A 14,690-nucleotide genomic window follows, 5' to 3' on the forward strand; every position below is an offset into this window, starting at 1 on the left:
CGTCTCATATGGTCACATCGTGTCATAACTCTCCATTAGTAGGGGTAAAATCCACACTATCATACGGAGGCCGAAGATCCAGGGAAGGTTCTAATGGAAATTATCAGCTACGCTCTTATTGGATGTAATATCTCCCCGCCCCATTATGCACTAAATTACTTCCAAACCGTCCAGACTGGGGAAATACAGTGATCCGAAATCGAGAGTACGGGTGCTGGGGTAGTCTAAACGGGGATGAGCAGCGACGGGCTCAACTGACTTGTCTTTTATAATTACCCAGGGATGGCTCTTTCAGGCCATATTCTTGCTATTTCGTTCCTTGATTTTGTCTTAACATGTCCAAACAAACAATTTCCGTTAATTGGTGCCAGTCACTGCAACAATAATCCACGCTCCTTAACACGCAAGTGCGGATCCTCATTGCTTGGCTACAGATAAGTCAGCAACGACTGGCGTTTTCCTCGCTATGCATTATATGAAACGCAGGGTGTGTAATGCTACGTTATTTATCCAAGACATAACCTTGCCTTGGCACCCTTTCTCACCGCTTGTTCCTTCGCTATAGCCTCGTTTCACTTTGTGTATCATGTATGCATTCATCGGCTACTTATTGAAGCGGTTTTCGTTATACATGCTGCTCATTCAGAGCTTACTCCGTTGTGCCAAGAAGACAACAGTATATTGAGAGCTAAATCAGGTAGTGTCCGCTATCATACCGATATCCACACCTTAGTTTGGAAATGTTAATCTCTCCTGCTGATAGGATCATGCCATATCAATGAAATCATAGACTCAACCCACTTACAACTAGCAATATCACTCTTACGCTCCGGTACTCTGGCGGTCGTGAGACACGCACGATATGATCTGTCGTCAGGTACCAGTCTGGTCTGGGCGACCCAGCGCACATATGCACCGGATGTGGGGTCTGGGGCACCTGGACGCGAGCCAGCACTCCCCCCCGAAAGGCCGACGCGACTGACGCGACTGGCGCGCAATGGCGTGTGTTGACCAGGCACACGCCGACAGTGGGAGAGCGGCGGGTCACCCCCAAAGGCCTGGGCAACGGAATTAGGTCAATATAGACGAACCATCCATTTCCTGAAAATTATGTAATAGTTAGGAATAGTCCGTAGTAACCACACAGCTTTGAGGAGCCGCAACAACAATTCAACTTACACTGTATAAGGTTATAATGCTGAAAATCAGTGCGTGTGTTTAAGTGAGAATTGAGTTGAAATCAAGATCAATACATACTGATTTTAGCTATCAATTCTTCCATAGTCTGATTCATGCTGAGGGAGGCATACTAACATTGTAATTTTCAGACCATATCCTACTGAAAAAAGGAATCTTTTACTGATGTACTGATTTTCAGGATCTTATCACACCACAGTGTTAATGAGCCACAACGGTGGAGAAAGCCGATTGAGGGTGAGAAGCCAGTTATGGCAGACAACCCAGTTAAGGGGGAATAAGCCCAGTTAAGGGGAGGAAGGCCGGTTAAGGAAAATAACCCACTTAAGGGGAAGGAAGCCGTTTAGGGCAAGAGAGCCATGTTGGCCATGAATTAAGAAGTGATCCTTCATGTAGGCAAGGATCCCCAAAAGTCATATAAAATACATAAATGACCCTGTACATAGGCAAGGATCTCACAAAGGGAAGAGATTAAGATATTTCTTAAAAAGAGAAAGGGCGCGTCGATGGACCGAACGCGCGATGAGATGTGGTCGGCAACGACCAACATCCAATGATTACGTGGCCGCGTCACTCAGCCGTCGCATCCTTCGCGCAAGACTAGGCTCGTGGGTCTCCGCATGCTCCGGTCCACAGCCCCCAAATGACTGTAAGGTACAATTATGTGAGCAGCCCTTCAATGTTGACTGGATTGACTTGAGATGAAATCCATTGCATTCTTCCGCGCAAAATAAGTGTATATATCACAAGAACAAGAACAATTACATGGCAACAATCACAACAAGACTACACGCAGAGTTAGAAACAAAAATAATCCCAGGCTGTAAAAATTTCAAGAGGAAAATGTATCTTAGACGACAGTATTCAGGCAGTCGTTATAGCGATTGGAGTAATTCTTCACAAGAAGCCAGATCAGAGAAATGCCAAATCGTGGGGTGGGAGGCCGTATCCTCCAAAGTCGGCAATAGAGTCGTACACGTGCTGAGGTGTATAGTGCAAACACGCCGCCGGCTCAGCAATTCCGTGTCTGATAAGTGTATGCGCCGGTCTAAGCAAAAAAAAAAAAGGATAACATAACTAACCCGATTTACTTACACGTCTTGAAGGTGCCTAACGATTGCCCACTCGGGGGCAACCACGTCTTTCAGACCCGGAACCTGGGCGCATAATAGGCCTTTGCGGCGCTTGCCCGTGTGTGCGTCGAGCTCCATTTGCGGATCGATTGAACAAGATCCAACCATGGTTTGTTGGGTGGGAAGGTAAGTATCATGCGCATTTCTGTGCGTGATACATCCACCGAGTGAGCGCACTATCTTCAGATTCTTCTTGAAGAACTCATTAGATATGATGTAGTGGCGCACCTGTCAACAATAGTTATTAATGTACTTTAGCCTCTCGTAATTGTTCCAATACTTACCAACTCTACCCAAGTCACTTGTTTAGCATCAAGACACCTCTTGCATTGAAATTCGGCACTCATACCAACCAACGAAAGGTAGGATGCGGTGGTTATGTGTGTTGATGCCATGAGATCACATGCAACCAGGTGGGCTTCCAAATAAAATTGTACCTGCTGAGGTTTGCATCTGGCATACGCAACACCGAATTAGGTTTGAGGGATAACGAGGATGCGATGAGGCCGTTGTTGCCGAGAATTTCGCCGTAGGTCATTGGAATTGGAGGTGAATGGTTCTTCTCGGTATCGTAAAAGAATATATCGCCTTGTAAAAGCATTTTATGCGCATCTGTATAATTCAAAAGTGAGCCAGCCGTGCTTTCAAACCGGAGTATCGTCGGTTGAATAAGGGGGGCTTGTACACGTGATCCTTTCTTGTCTTGCACCAGCTTTGCAAAATGGGATTCGATCCCACGCTTCCACTCAACTATCAATCCCTTGATGGTCTGTATGCTCTCCAAAGAGAGCAAGCATATCCTCCTTGGTGCAATGCATCTTCCACAGGTCTCTAACAATAGCCCAATCGTGCATATGTATGAAGGACGGCAACGGTGGGTGATATGAAGATGGGGAGGTATAATCCCACATCGATGACTGGCGGTGACGGATTGAAAAATTAACAGGCGGTGAGAGTTCCTCCAATAGTTCGCTGAGCTTTTCTGATAGGGCTATTTCTCTATCTTTTGCACGATCCCGTTCAGAACGCGCGGTGCGATCTTCCGTCAACAGAAGTGTGAGCTTTGATTCAATATCTACCCAATCTGATATTACGTGAGCAGGATTTGGTTAGGATATAAGCATGCGACTTGCCTTTGTTGGTCGAAGGATCGGTCTGACAGACCCACTTGGCCCAAACCGAGTTCAGTTGCGTGTTGGTCAGCAACCTTGATATATCATCATGAGTCTAACCCCTCTTCTCCAAGCAATGTTGGGTCTATAATAAAATAAGTACTATTTTACTTGATTTGGCTCATTATTCCTACTCTTTCTGGCGGATATATATGCCATCAACTAATTCGCGCGCTTGTGCGAGTTTTGGAAAGGGGCTGATGGTCTGGATAAAATTGTAAGCAAGTCGACATAATACACCAAGCTGTACGCTCACCTTGGTGTGTTGTTTGATTTGCTTGCAGTGCCGGTTATGCAATGATCTTCGAGAAGGCTACTGCTCCGTGAGCTGTAGGCCAAGTTCCCTAAGGAGGAGCATAGGCGAGGCCGCAAATAGGAATGATTTTATGAAGCTTACATTCTCCTTCCTTGGTTCCATGACTATTTTCTCCCTCCTTTACAATATTCGCGTTGCTAAGGCACTCAGTATTGGGAGCCTGGATGACGGTCATGTAATGACGCATACCTGGTTCTTGAATACATGTCTTACTGGGTTGAATAAATGGACACAAGAGACAGGGGGCGGGCGTTGGAAAAATTGGGGTAGAACATAGAATGCCAAGTGGTGAGCGCATGGAGTTATATATGTCTACGGATCATACAGGGCTCGGTCAACTATAAACCAATCCGGCTTTTTACGTGGTTATGCTGTGGAGAGCCTTGTTTTTTGAGGTAAGTATTTCCAAATATGGTTGAGCTCATCGGCCAAGGTTTATTGTGCGCTGAGCTCAGCCCAATCGATTGCTTCTTGCGATCATAAAGGCTTGATGTTCGGATGTACATAACAATGCATTTGCGCCAATAATTAACACAACGACGTGCGACTGCTGTCAGTTGAGATAATTGGAACATTGCAATCACGATTATTATTGGCTTCTACACATGTACCACGCATACAACTCATTTTTGAATCCATCAGTGGATAAAACTATACCATAAACGATATGTTGTTCCCCTTGTTCTGAAACCTATATGCCTAAAAGTAGCAATGAAATCAGGTCACTACTCTTGCCACCCAGATTACTTTGGTGCGTTCTGGATTTTTTCATGCTTCCCCTACACCGAGCCATGTGTCGCCACCCTGGAGTTGCCCGACCAGAAGGCCTCAGAGAGATCCTTGTAAGTAATAGGTACGTCCTTAGTGCTTGAAAGCATTTCGCGCTCCTTCGATATCTCCCGTCGTGTTTCGTGCCCTCATTTCAAAGCCCGCATTTGCTTGTTCCCTAGATCATCCCTTTTTTTTTTTTTTTTTGTTTCCAAACCCAGTTTCCGTATCGTGCTGTGGCAAACGCACATGTTAGGCTATCATACCAAGGCAAAACTCAAATGTCGAGTTTACTTGATTGATCGTGCCTACGATAACATACCATTTGACTCCCTTCGTGCTGAATTAATACATGCGTGTAAATTTAGAAATGTAGAGAACGCGACGAGAAGTTCGTCCCAGTATACACTGTGGTGTGATAAGATCCTGAAAATCAGTACATCAGTAAAAGATTCCTTTTTCAGTAGGATATGGTCTGAAAATTACAATGTTAGTATGCCTCCCTCAGCATGAATCAGACTATGGAAGAATTGATAGCTAAAATCAGTATGTATTGATCTTGATTTCAGCTCAATTCTCACTTAAATACACGCACTGATTTTCAGTATTATAACCTTGTACAGTGCGTACTTGCACCAGCCTGAGGGAAAGATAGCTGTGGTTAACCATGATCGACTTCTGCGCCCGCTAACAACAGAATAAACCCCTAAAGTTGGCTGGCACACTGTTCACGAGAACATAATTGACGCTTTCAGTATCTACGTGGAATCAGACGAATACATATGCGCTGGCGAAATCCGCTTTCACCAGGCTTAGAGCGAAGCGGAGTTCAATTGCTGTCGGATCACACGTCGGCGTTAAGTGATTGATGACTGCAGAATCTTAATCTCATAACCATGAGTTACATGGATTCATATCATTATTTTCAGTGCAACGTATTACGAGATCAGACTCGGGTATCTAAACTACTATAAACAAAACAACAACCCACTAGTAAAACTTTTATAGTCCGAATTACATGGATATAGCTCTTCCGCGCCCGACGGTTTCCTGTTCCCTAAGGGTCGACCGGCCTCTTTGTTCATCATCTCCTCCATGTGCTGCAGGGACTCGTTTGGCGTCGTTATCCTCAAAAGGTTTGAGGATAGCATCAATAGTGGTATAGCTGATCTTGCGCGGGCTTTTGTGTGTAAAACCGGCGAATGCAAATGCCTTTCGGGTCTCGAGGATGTGGGCACCGTGTACTTTGTGTCGTAACATTGGGTCTCGTGTTGCGTCTGGGGGAGCACCGTTGGCTGGTGCGAGGGGCTGGATAATGTCAGAAAGAGGTGGAGAGCTCTCTTTGACAGCACCTACCTCGGGTGCGATTTCTGTATCGAAATGCTTCGTATCATCTGGGCGCTGTAGTTCGGGCCTGAATGGCGCCTCTTGTTCATGTATGCGTGCAAAATCAATGTCCCTGAACCATGGATGGGCCTGTTACAATAGATCAGCTGAAATAATTGATACTCCGAAGGTAGACCATGGTACCTTGATGTCATCCGCCCCATCTAGGCTACCACCGAGGAATCCACTGCGCCGGTTCATCCCTGGCGGAAGTCCACCTTGTGCTCCAATACGATCCTCTGGTTCACACAAAAGGCGTGCCATCAAGTCAACACCTTCACGAGATATTTTTGGCCGAGGCGGGAAACGGAGGGATGTTCGCCAGTTGAGGATCTTCTGACGCGTAACGTGGCGCTATTAATGAAGTTAATAATCGTGGTTGCTAATGAAAAAGCAAGATGATATACCGAATTGCTGACGAATGGGGGATAGCTAGTATTGAAATCAGCTTCCCATTCTTTCATCTAGTACATTTCACTTACCCGTACAAACATTCGAACATTATAACACCCAGGCTCCACCAATCACAAGAGAAGGAATATCCTTGACCTGGACAAGACAAACTGTGAGTTTAACACTCATCAATGGAGCTTCTGGATATACCTCGAATAACCTCTGGGCTCACTAATCGAAGCCTACATCAATTATTGTAACCTGAAAGAGGTCAATACCACTCACTATACGAGTTCGTCCCGCAAACCGAATACGCTAGCTTCTTTCGGTTTTTCTCGCGCCAAGTGAACACACCCTCACCTCCCATCACACGATCAGCTTCAAACTTGTCCATTCGACGGTTCTTATGAGTACGAGTCTCTCCATCTTCCAGATCAATACCATGTTTGTGAAGTAGATCCCTTCGCTGTTGCTCATAGTCTGAAGAACTTCAGTTTTGGGTTTAGTAAGGATAGTCTCAACTTACAAGATGTATCATGCGCCCAGTGCAGATCAGTACTATCCGGGGGATAAATTTAATCATCATAAACCCTGATTGACATGTTGATCAAGGCCACTCACGCCAGCCCAAAATCACTCAGTTTGATGTGCCCATTGGGGTCAAACAAGAAGTTCTATAACAAAAAATCAGGATGAAAGCAAAATATGTCTGAGAAACGACTAACATCAGGCTTGATGTCTCTGTGAATAAACCCTTGCTTATGACATTGCTCGATCGCAAGAATCATCTATTTCTATGAGTACTCATTCCGTCCATCTAAATAGGACCGACCAACCTCGGCAATGTAAAATTTGGCAAAGTCCTCTTCAAAAATATCTTTCTCGATCAACAAATTCAATAGATCACCTCCGCCCATAAACTCGAGTACCTATCGGGGCAGACAACTCAGAACCCAATTGGATCTCCAAAAAGCGGCAAACTCACAAGATACAAATGGTCCTGGTCCTGGAAGCTATAAAATAGCCGAACGATCCAGTCCGCTCCAGTCGGACTAGATACGAGCGCTGCTCCCTTGAGTACATCTCGCTCCGCGCGCACATGTCCTTCTTGGCCTTTGCGAAGCATATCGACTTTGCGCATCTGGGTCCCCCATTCTCAATTTAATTTCCTAGTCGTATATACCCAACCTACCTGCTTCATTGCGTAGAGTTCCCCGGTATCTTTCTCCTTCACGAGACTGACAACACCAAAAGCTCCATGCCCAATCGTCTTGAGCTTGACAAACGAACGTTGATCAACTCGTCGCCGTCGTTCGCGAAGGTAAGCGGTCTCATTGGCTCGCCATCTTGCACGGAGCTGAGTGCGCATATGTTGGGGAATATTGAGCTGATAAGATTGGTGACGGTCGGTTAATACAATAAAGCGTGGAAATAGTGGAAATCAGAATAAATAATAGGTCAAGGCACCAAACAACCTGTTCCATCTCGGCCTCCATGGCCAGACGCCTCTGCTCTCTGGAAGGCGGAAGTCGTAGCAACGGGAAATATACATTCTCAAAGTAAATTTTTGCCGAAACAGCCTTATCGAGCGTAGTAAGCGATGGTCGGAATAGTTTAGAGGGAGCTGGATATGAATGATTTGATTTAATAGATCCCCAATGAGGTAGAGAATATGTCAGGATAACGAAGCCAATGATAAGATGGTAATACTGACGATTGACATTTGGCCCTGTAGCCCACTTATCTCCCGTTCCTCCAATGATCGAGTTTGTAAAGCCACGAGGGACACCGATTCCGCCACTATTGGTACCGGGTGAATTAGCTATTTCTGCACAAACGATTAGATGTCAAAATTGGAGGGTACGAGGAAAGTGTCTTACCCGCGTCCTCTTTGATAGCAGTTGCCCCCCAGGCCCCCGGAGTAGGGGCAGGAAGGGGCGTACCCTCAGGGTGGATTCGAATTGTTCCAGGTGTCCCAGGAGATCCAGGAAGACCCGATTTTGGAGGCGAACCAGGTAAGCCGGGGATAGGAATAGGACCTCGAGGCATATCAGTCAATGTACTCGGGGCCAAGGATAATGAGGATAAAGGGTACGTACTAGCTCCACCATTCACGCCTCTCATTAGCTCATTCGCAAACATGGCCAATGGGTCTTCAGGAGCTCCGATTGCACCACCGGCAGGAATAGGTAACGGTCGTGATGTCGAACGTTTGAGAGGCATCGTCGCTGGTTGGAACTCACGCTTGGGCGTTACGGGAGTGATATCACGTTTTGGGGATATAGGATAGCCCAAGTCGGCGCGCTTGGGTGGTGTGGGTGGCGGAAAGTCTTTGGGTGGAGTTGCGGGGGCAAAATCTGGTTTAGGAGGTGTCGTCGGTAGCCAGGGTGTATGTTGTGGAGTATATGGTGTAGCTGGTTGCGTCGGGGAATACGGCACAGATTGCGCTGGAGAATATGGTACTGCAGAACTGTCGCCAGGTGGCCTCGGTCCCATCGGTCGGTCTGGAGATCTAGGCGGCACGGCAATTCGGCCAGGAGATCGGGGCTGGGGTGGATTCCCAGGGCTCCTCGGCCCGATCGGATGCCCAATTCCCACGCCTTCCCTGCGCACAAGTGGGCTCGCAACCATTTCGACCTGACCTAGGTCGGGACTAACAGTGGCTTGAGCCTGCTTTGGTGGATGTGGTACGATGGATCGACCCTTGATCGTGATCTCACTGCCTTCGCTCGTATGACCAGCTTTAGCGTCAGTTGATTCTTCTCCAGAGTGCTCGTGCTGAGTTTCGAGTGGCGGACTGAGCCCAAGTCGGGAGTTGGAATTCGCAAGGCGGGAATAGGTCTTCTCAGCTCCAGGTGTCGATGGCGCGACAGTTGATGTGGTTAATGTGGATGTGGACATGCCATTGACCACACGAAGCACTAGAGCGCTAGCCGAGGATGTAGACTAGGATATGATAAACACAAAATACCGATCGCTATAGATAAGATACGTACAGGAGTAGCATCCATTGCGTGCATTACCTCCGCCACAGCTCGTTCTTGCTGCTTAGAGCGAATTTGAGTCTTGATCGGTTGAGCCCAATTTGGATCTACCAATTGGCCCATTAACACAATCTAGGATAAACATAGCCCAAATACCTACTTCCTAATTTTCCTATTCCATCTGGTCCCCACCGACTCAGCAATGCTTCGGCCTGATCTGCGTCAGAGGCATGGACCAGATGACTCAAAATTCCCTATCAGACTAGATTGTAGTCATTTAATTCCAAGCGACTCACACAAACCCCATCGGCCGAGATACCATATCCTTGCTTATCCTACGCTTGCCTTTGGGAGGCTAGGGTAGGTGGCGATACAGCAACTCCGGTTGAAGGGATAAATGCCTCCAGGTGGAGGAGCGGGTGGGGGTCCTCCCATTCCTATGTCCTCGTACCTCTGCCCCGGCACTAGCTCGTCATGCGGCCACATATCATTCACCTTTCCTCTTCTCGTCCCAACCCCCACACCGGCAGTACCAGGGACCAATGAAAGCAAGTCATAGAACCCACGATGAACGAGCGTCGAGTTTCGGTGAGAATTCACAGTTATTGGGCTGGCCATCGCCGGTGCAACGTTGGACGCCGGATAGGGCAGACGAGACGACTGCGAGTACGGAAGCCGAGACGACGAGGGCATGGTGATAGCAGGAGCCGACTGCATTTTATTTGGATTTCATCTATTATGGGTCGTCCGCTTAGTGCAAGCCCGGTCGTCGCCATCTAGAGTAATTACCGAATAGGGGCTAGATGAACGCATCGGTTGCCTGATGGAGGCATTCCGAAACACGCCCACGAGATGTCGGCGCTTCTCTATCTCAGGTCACGTGCCATTCTGGTCCCTAATGGAGGTCGACACATATGCTCATAGAATGTGTTCAGCTATCCAACAGTGGCAAAACGAACACTTGGTAAAAGCACAGCGCGAAAAATGAACCATAAATTGTACCAATTTAGGTCATACCAAAGAGCTTCACTCTCGTCATGAGTAAAGAGTAGAGGCCGTCTAGATATCAAAATACGAAAAATCGCAGGTCATTATATAACTTTCATTTCAAGCTTAGGTGACTCATCGAAAAGGGCTATCGGAGCTGGACTGGGCTCACATGATAAACGGAATGGTTGCCCATAGAGACGTGCTCAAGTACTATATCACTTGATAAACTCGAGAGGACAATTAGAGCTACACTTGTCTTGGGATATCACGTTAAGCTCCATCTCGAAATCTTTAATGTCAATACTAAGTGTGACTTCACTTTCTATATAAATCCATCCGGTGGATATCGATACGCACCTCTAAATCCATAAATCTGTTGGATTATCTGTTATCCTCCTCCATGATCATCGATTGCTCTTTTGACCAGGTTGTGCTTATTATCTTGTCATGCCAAGCAGTCAACAAAAAATGCACAGAGCTAGCTGCATGACAGGATAGATGGGTGATACTTCTGGGTGCCAATCAAGCTAGCCCCCAATTATATTCACAAGGAATGATTAACTATTTCTCCGATCGTGTGACCATATCAGGTAAACAAGCGGAGATCTATTCGTGCTCAAGTCATAGTTTTACAATCAAGTCCAAATTCACGTATTCATTCAGTGGGGTTATCTAGTCGATAGACCTTCAGTTGTTTGTGTTCACATCGTTCCTTCAACCTTTGGCTTCGACATCAAGGACGCAGTGCAATATCCCAGCTAACTGGAACCTAATGGTTAATATTTAGCCACGGTGCTTCGGGAAACAACAGTCATCCGCGATGGAAGAAGCAGAAGGCGCGTGTAGGGCACATTTCCTTGTTCTTCCTTGGTAAAGAGCTTGGCCGAGCCCGACTCTAACCATGTCCGCAAGGGGAACTGATACTTAAAGCGATGCCTTGGCCGACAACCTCTCTGGCACGATCATGCCGGATACCTTAATATAACTCAATTTGTGTCTTAACTCTTGTAGACGTCACGACCTTACCACAAAAATGCCGAAGAATGACTACTCAATGGCAAATGGCTTGCCCCGGACGCAGAGGCGCCGACCAATGGACATCGTTCGCGTTCTATTCAACTTCAGTAGCTTCTAGATAGTTCCGAAGAAGAATTGAGGGATTGACCACCGCAGAAACCTCTGACAAACATACCAAGCACTACATGCTATCATCGGCGCGCATGTATCCGATAATCTATGCCCACTTACATTCAATCTTTCCCGGGTTGAGGTTTAGGCCTGTGCGCATTATTATAGCAGCAAAATAGACAGCGCATATATACACCTACCGAGCACGCTGAGCTCCCAATAGATTTGATCACCATCCACAACAAGCTGACCGTGGGAGACTGGAATAGATCTTAACTCTGAAACGGGGAAAGTGTCGAGCTTCTCTGAAGCCTACAGAATGAATCGCAAATTGTTTCATCTGTCTCGCTGATTGGGAGCATCAAGGACGATAGCTACCCGCCATTGGTGCTTGGGAAGCAGTCAGTTTTTCGTGATCTTCCTTATACTTGTGATTCAAACTTGCCCTTTTTCTAGAACCTGAATCCCACGCTGAAACGAATGCATGTGGCGAACTATGGTCATCCCTGTGGAATGTTGTATAATCGCAATGAAATGAAATTTGGAACTCGTGATGTTTTGCACATTTGTGCGAGGCGTGATACTTTCTACACAACGGCTCAAGGTAAAGTCACAATACAACGCATGCGAGTGGAACATTCACTCATGGGGCACGATGCCCAAACCGACCTGCGGCTAGTGCGGCCCGATGGGTCACTGTATTTCCATAACCTATACCCCACTAATGTCACGTAGAAAAACAGACATCTCTCTAGCGTACTATTGTCTAGGTCAATTTCAGGTTGATTCAAGATTCTTATGAGACCCACCAACACCCTTTCTACCAAGTTATCCCCTATCTGTCCTATCTCAGACCGTATTTCCTTTCGTGAAAGTTGGCGTTGATGCAGCTCCTTATACCAGGCCTCCATCGCCTCCTTATCACGTCTTAGGCACGTCTTTGTACAGCAGCCGCCTCCCTTTAGCCTAGAGACTACTGTGTTCAGAAGGCCCCCGCGGCCTGACACAGACATACTTACTAGGCGACTGCGGAATTAGTACTCCGACTACTTCATCTTTGATGTCTTCGGCAGCGACAATGCTATTCGGAGAGTAGACTCGAGTAATCTACCTTCTATCAGCTGACTCACTTTTTTTCGATGCAATCTTGGCATAGCCGGGTATTTAGGTACGGATCCATCGGCTCCGAGGTACTGGTACCGCACACCTATACGAATAACTCTTAATGCTGTTTTCTTCTTATGAAGCCCAAGACACTTACAGTGCAGTGGTGAGAATATATCAGTGCCGCATACTGCGGCTCAGACAGGTCTTTTGGGCACGATGGCAACCCTGGTACATTCTCGATAGATGCACGCCATACGTTTAGGGTAGCGGCAGTGGGGTTCATCAGAATTCGACGGAAGAACTTGCTCGAGCGCGAAAGCGCCAGTGTATCTGGCAATGCGAGGTACCCTAATACCTGTGAATCGTAGAACGCGGAAAATGCTGTGAGTTTATGACACTCATCGGCACGAGACCTACCTCAATAAGGATTTCGATAGGTAATCCAATCACTCCTCTTAACGCCCCTTCTAATTCGTTCAGCGAGTCTAATTATAAATTAGCTATAGCTAGCCCCACTACTGTTAATGTCCCACCTGTAACTATAAGCTCCGAGCCATCGTCTTTGCTTGATTTTCCAGGTTCTTCTGTAGGGTTGGCTAGCTTAAATCTGGTGAGTCAAACTGATCGTGAGCTACCCACCATTCTGAGCGTAGGTCAGTAGCTCTTTCATATCTTTATGAAACCCCACTCTATCGGTGCTGTCGACGCCGCTAGATTCTCCTATCCAAATAGCCCTCAGTTAGTTCAACTCCTAATAGGTCGTTTCGACTGGCATGTATTTCTAATATCTACTCGACGAACTCACAACTATCTTGCCAGCTGTCAACAGCCTTCGTGGTAGAAACGTGCTTGAGTGACACTGGTGCCAAAGTCACGTGTCGGCGATTACGTACTAGACCTCACAGCACCACGAAGTGATTTGCTGCTCAATCCCCTTCGACAAAAGTCTGAATAAGTATTGTCATGCATATAAATTATATATCCTTCATCTCCAGTCGGTATACATTGGGCCTTTAGCTTTATCGTGGCCTCCATGAGTTTGAGGCGATTAAATAAATTAGCATTTGGCAATTGCAATTCATTCACGGTCGCAAACTTCTCATTGATGTATGTGAGTCGAGTTATTGAAAAGGGGTCGTTCTTAATGTGTATGATTGTATGAAATGAATAAAACATTCAAGCGAAGAGAGATGGCGTTGGAGTCGCCCTAAGCGCCCCCTATATATACACAAGTAAGAAAACGAGTCATACATTGAATCAGAACATCCACATGGTATTAATATACGCGATTGGTCGCATATAGTTGACTCGCGCGCTCGTATTGACTCTTATATGCTCGCACATTCGATATGACTTGTATCTAAGTATTTCAATGCGAGTGGCATCCGGCCCTTATCCATTTAGTAAACCGACTAACGTCTATTCTTTGTCTACACTTGTTCGCCATAGGCTTATATTATTATATCGAGTCGTGATTTAAAACGATAAGAAGCGCAAGCAGGTATGAAACGCTGGCCCACAGACGCTTGAATACTGGAAAAGCAGAGTATATTATCTAGGTAAAGGAGGCATTCCTAGCGCATGCTACCCTGGCTCAGTATACTGAAATACATCAATAAAGCAACCAGGTAACTAGTATGAATGAATTTCACACCCAATGCGATTGAACAAGAAGCATATAATGTATTTTGGCCAAAAACCAGACCAAGTGCACGTGTGACTCTACACTACCTGCGAAAATGGGCGTATAATTGGTGTCTGCAGGAAGCTTATAAACGTAAAAAAAAGAGACTCTCGGTGATGACCAAGTCGAGTCACTGACCTTTATTTAGTGAATGTCATCGTTGTATATGAACTAAACAGCCGTTTATTATAACATTGATGCGGAGTCGGTCTTAGAAAAGGCCCTTAAAAGGTGAAACCTGCGATCTAAGCCGCTGGCCCCGAAAACATGACGCATATATTTTGCTTTGGTGTTTGAAACAGGTGGTGTGATACCAATTAAAATAGTTCTATAAAGAATCCAAGCGAGAAGTCGCCAGCTCAACAAGCTAGCACAAGGACCGTGGGCATGGAGATACGAACCCTTGGGATTTGGCCATTAATATTCCTTTAT

At 46.3% G+C, this 14,690-nt stretch overlaps 3 protein-coding genes across 3 annotated transcripts; all 3 read right to left on the reverse strand.

Annotated features, from left to right (window-relative positions):
* Positions 1 to 2,109: 2,109 nt before the first annotated feature.
* Positions 2,110 to 4,024, reverse strand: RhiXN_10634 (uncharacterized protein; the record flags this gene model as incomplete). Its single annotated transcript, XM_043330450.1, has 7 exons — positions 2,110 to 2,245; positions 2,293 to 2,558; positions 2,615 to 2,748; positions 2,793 to 2,942; positions 3,082 to 3,414; positions 3,900 to 3,955; positions 4,008 to 4,024. 7 exons carry the CDS (start codon positions 4,022 to 4,024, stop codon positions 2,110 to 2,112), a joined length of 1,092 nt encoding a protein of 363 aa, XP_043184547.1.
* A 1,576-nt stretch (positions 4,025 to 5,600) lies between these two features.
* RhiXN_10635 (LATS, large tumor suppressor) lies at positions 5,601 to 10,042 on the reverse strand (the record flags this gene model as incomplete). Its single annotated transcript, XM_043330451.1, has 18 exons — positions 5,601 to 5,894; positions 5,943 to 6,062; positions 6,117 to 6,326; positions 6,380 to 6,404; positions 6,455 to 6,521; positions 6,576 to 6,596; positions 6,651 to 6,845; positions 6,892 to 6,923; positions 6,987 to 7,039; positions 7,091 to 7,153; positions 7,202 to 7,294; positions 7,351 to 7,506; positions 7,558 to 7,752; positions 7,841 to 8,193; positions 8,246 to 9,311; positions 9,362 to 9,456; positions 9,510 to 9,603; positions 9,689 to 10,042. 18 exons carry the CDS (start codon positions 10,040 to 10,042, stop codon positions 5,601 to 5,603), a joined length of 3,486 nt encoding a protein of 1,161 aa, XP_043184548.1.
* Positions 10,043 to 11,460: 1,418 nt separating this feature from the next.
* Positions 11,461 to 13,244, reverse strand: RhiXN_10636 (F-box protein; the record flags this gene model as incomplete). Its single annotated transcript, XM_043330452.1, has 10 exons — positions 11,461 to 11,537; positions 11,588 to 11,617; positions 11,668 to 11,779; positions 12,277 to 12,440; positions 12,487 to 12,548; positions 12,598 to 12,674; positions 12,729 to 12,929; positions 12,992 to 13,059; positions 13,108 to 13,170; positions 13,214 to 13,244. 10 exons carry the CDS (start codon positions 13,242 to 13,244, stop codon positions 11,461 to 11,463), a joined length of 885 nt encoding a protein of 294 aa, XP_043184549.1.
* Between the last annotated feature and the right edge of the window lie 1,446 nt (positions 13,245 to 14,690).

This window comes from Rhizoctonia solani, chromosome 11, assembly GCF_016906535.1.
Source record: "Rhizoctonia solani chromosome 11, complete sequence".
NCBI classification, from domain to species: domain Eukaryota; kingdom Fungi; phylum Basidiomycota; class Agaricomycetes; order Cantharellales; family Ceratobasidiaceae; genus Rhizoctonia; species Rhizoctonia solani.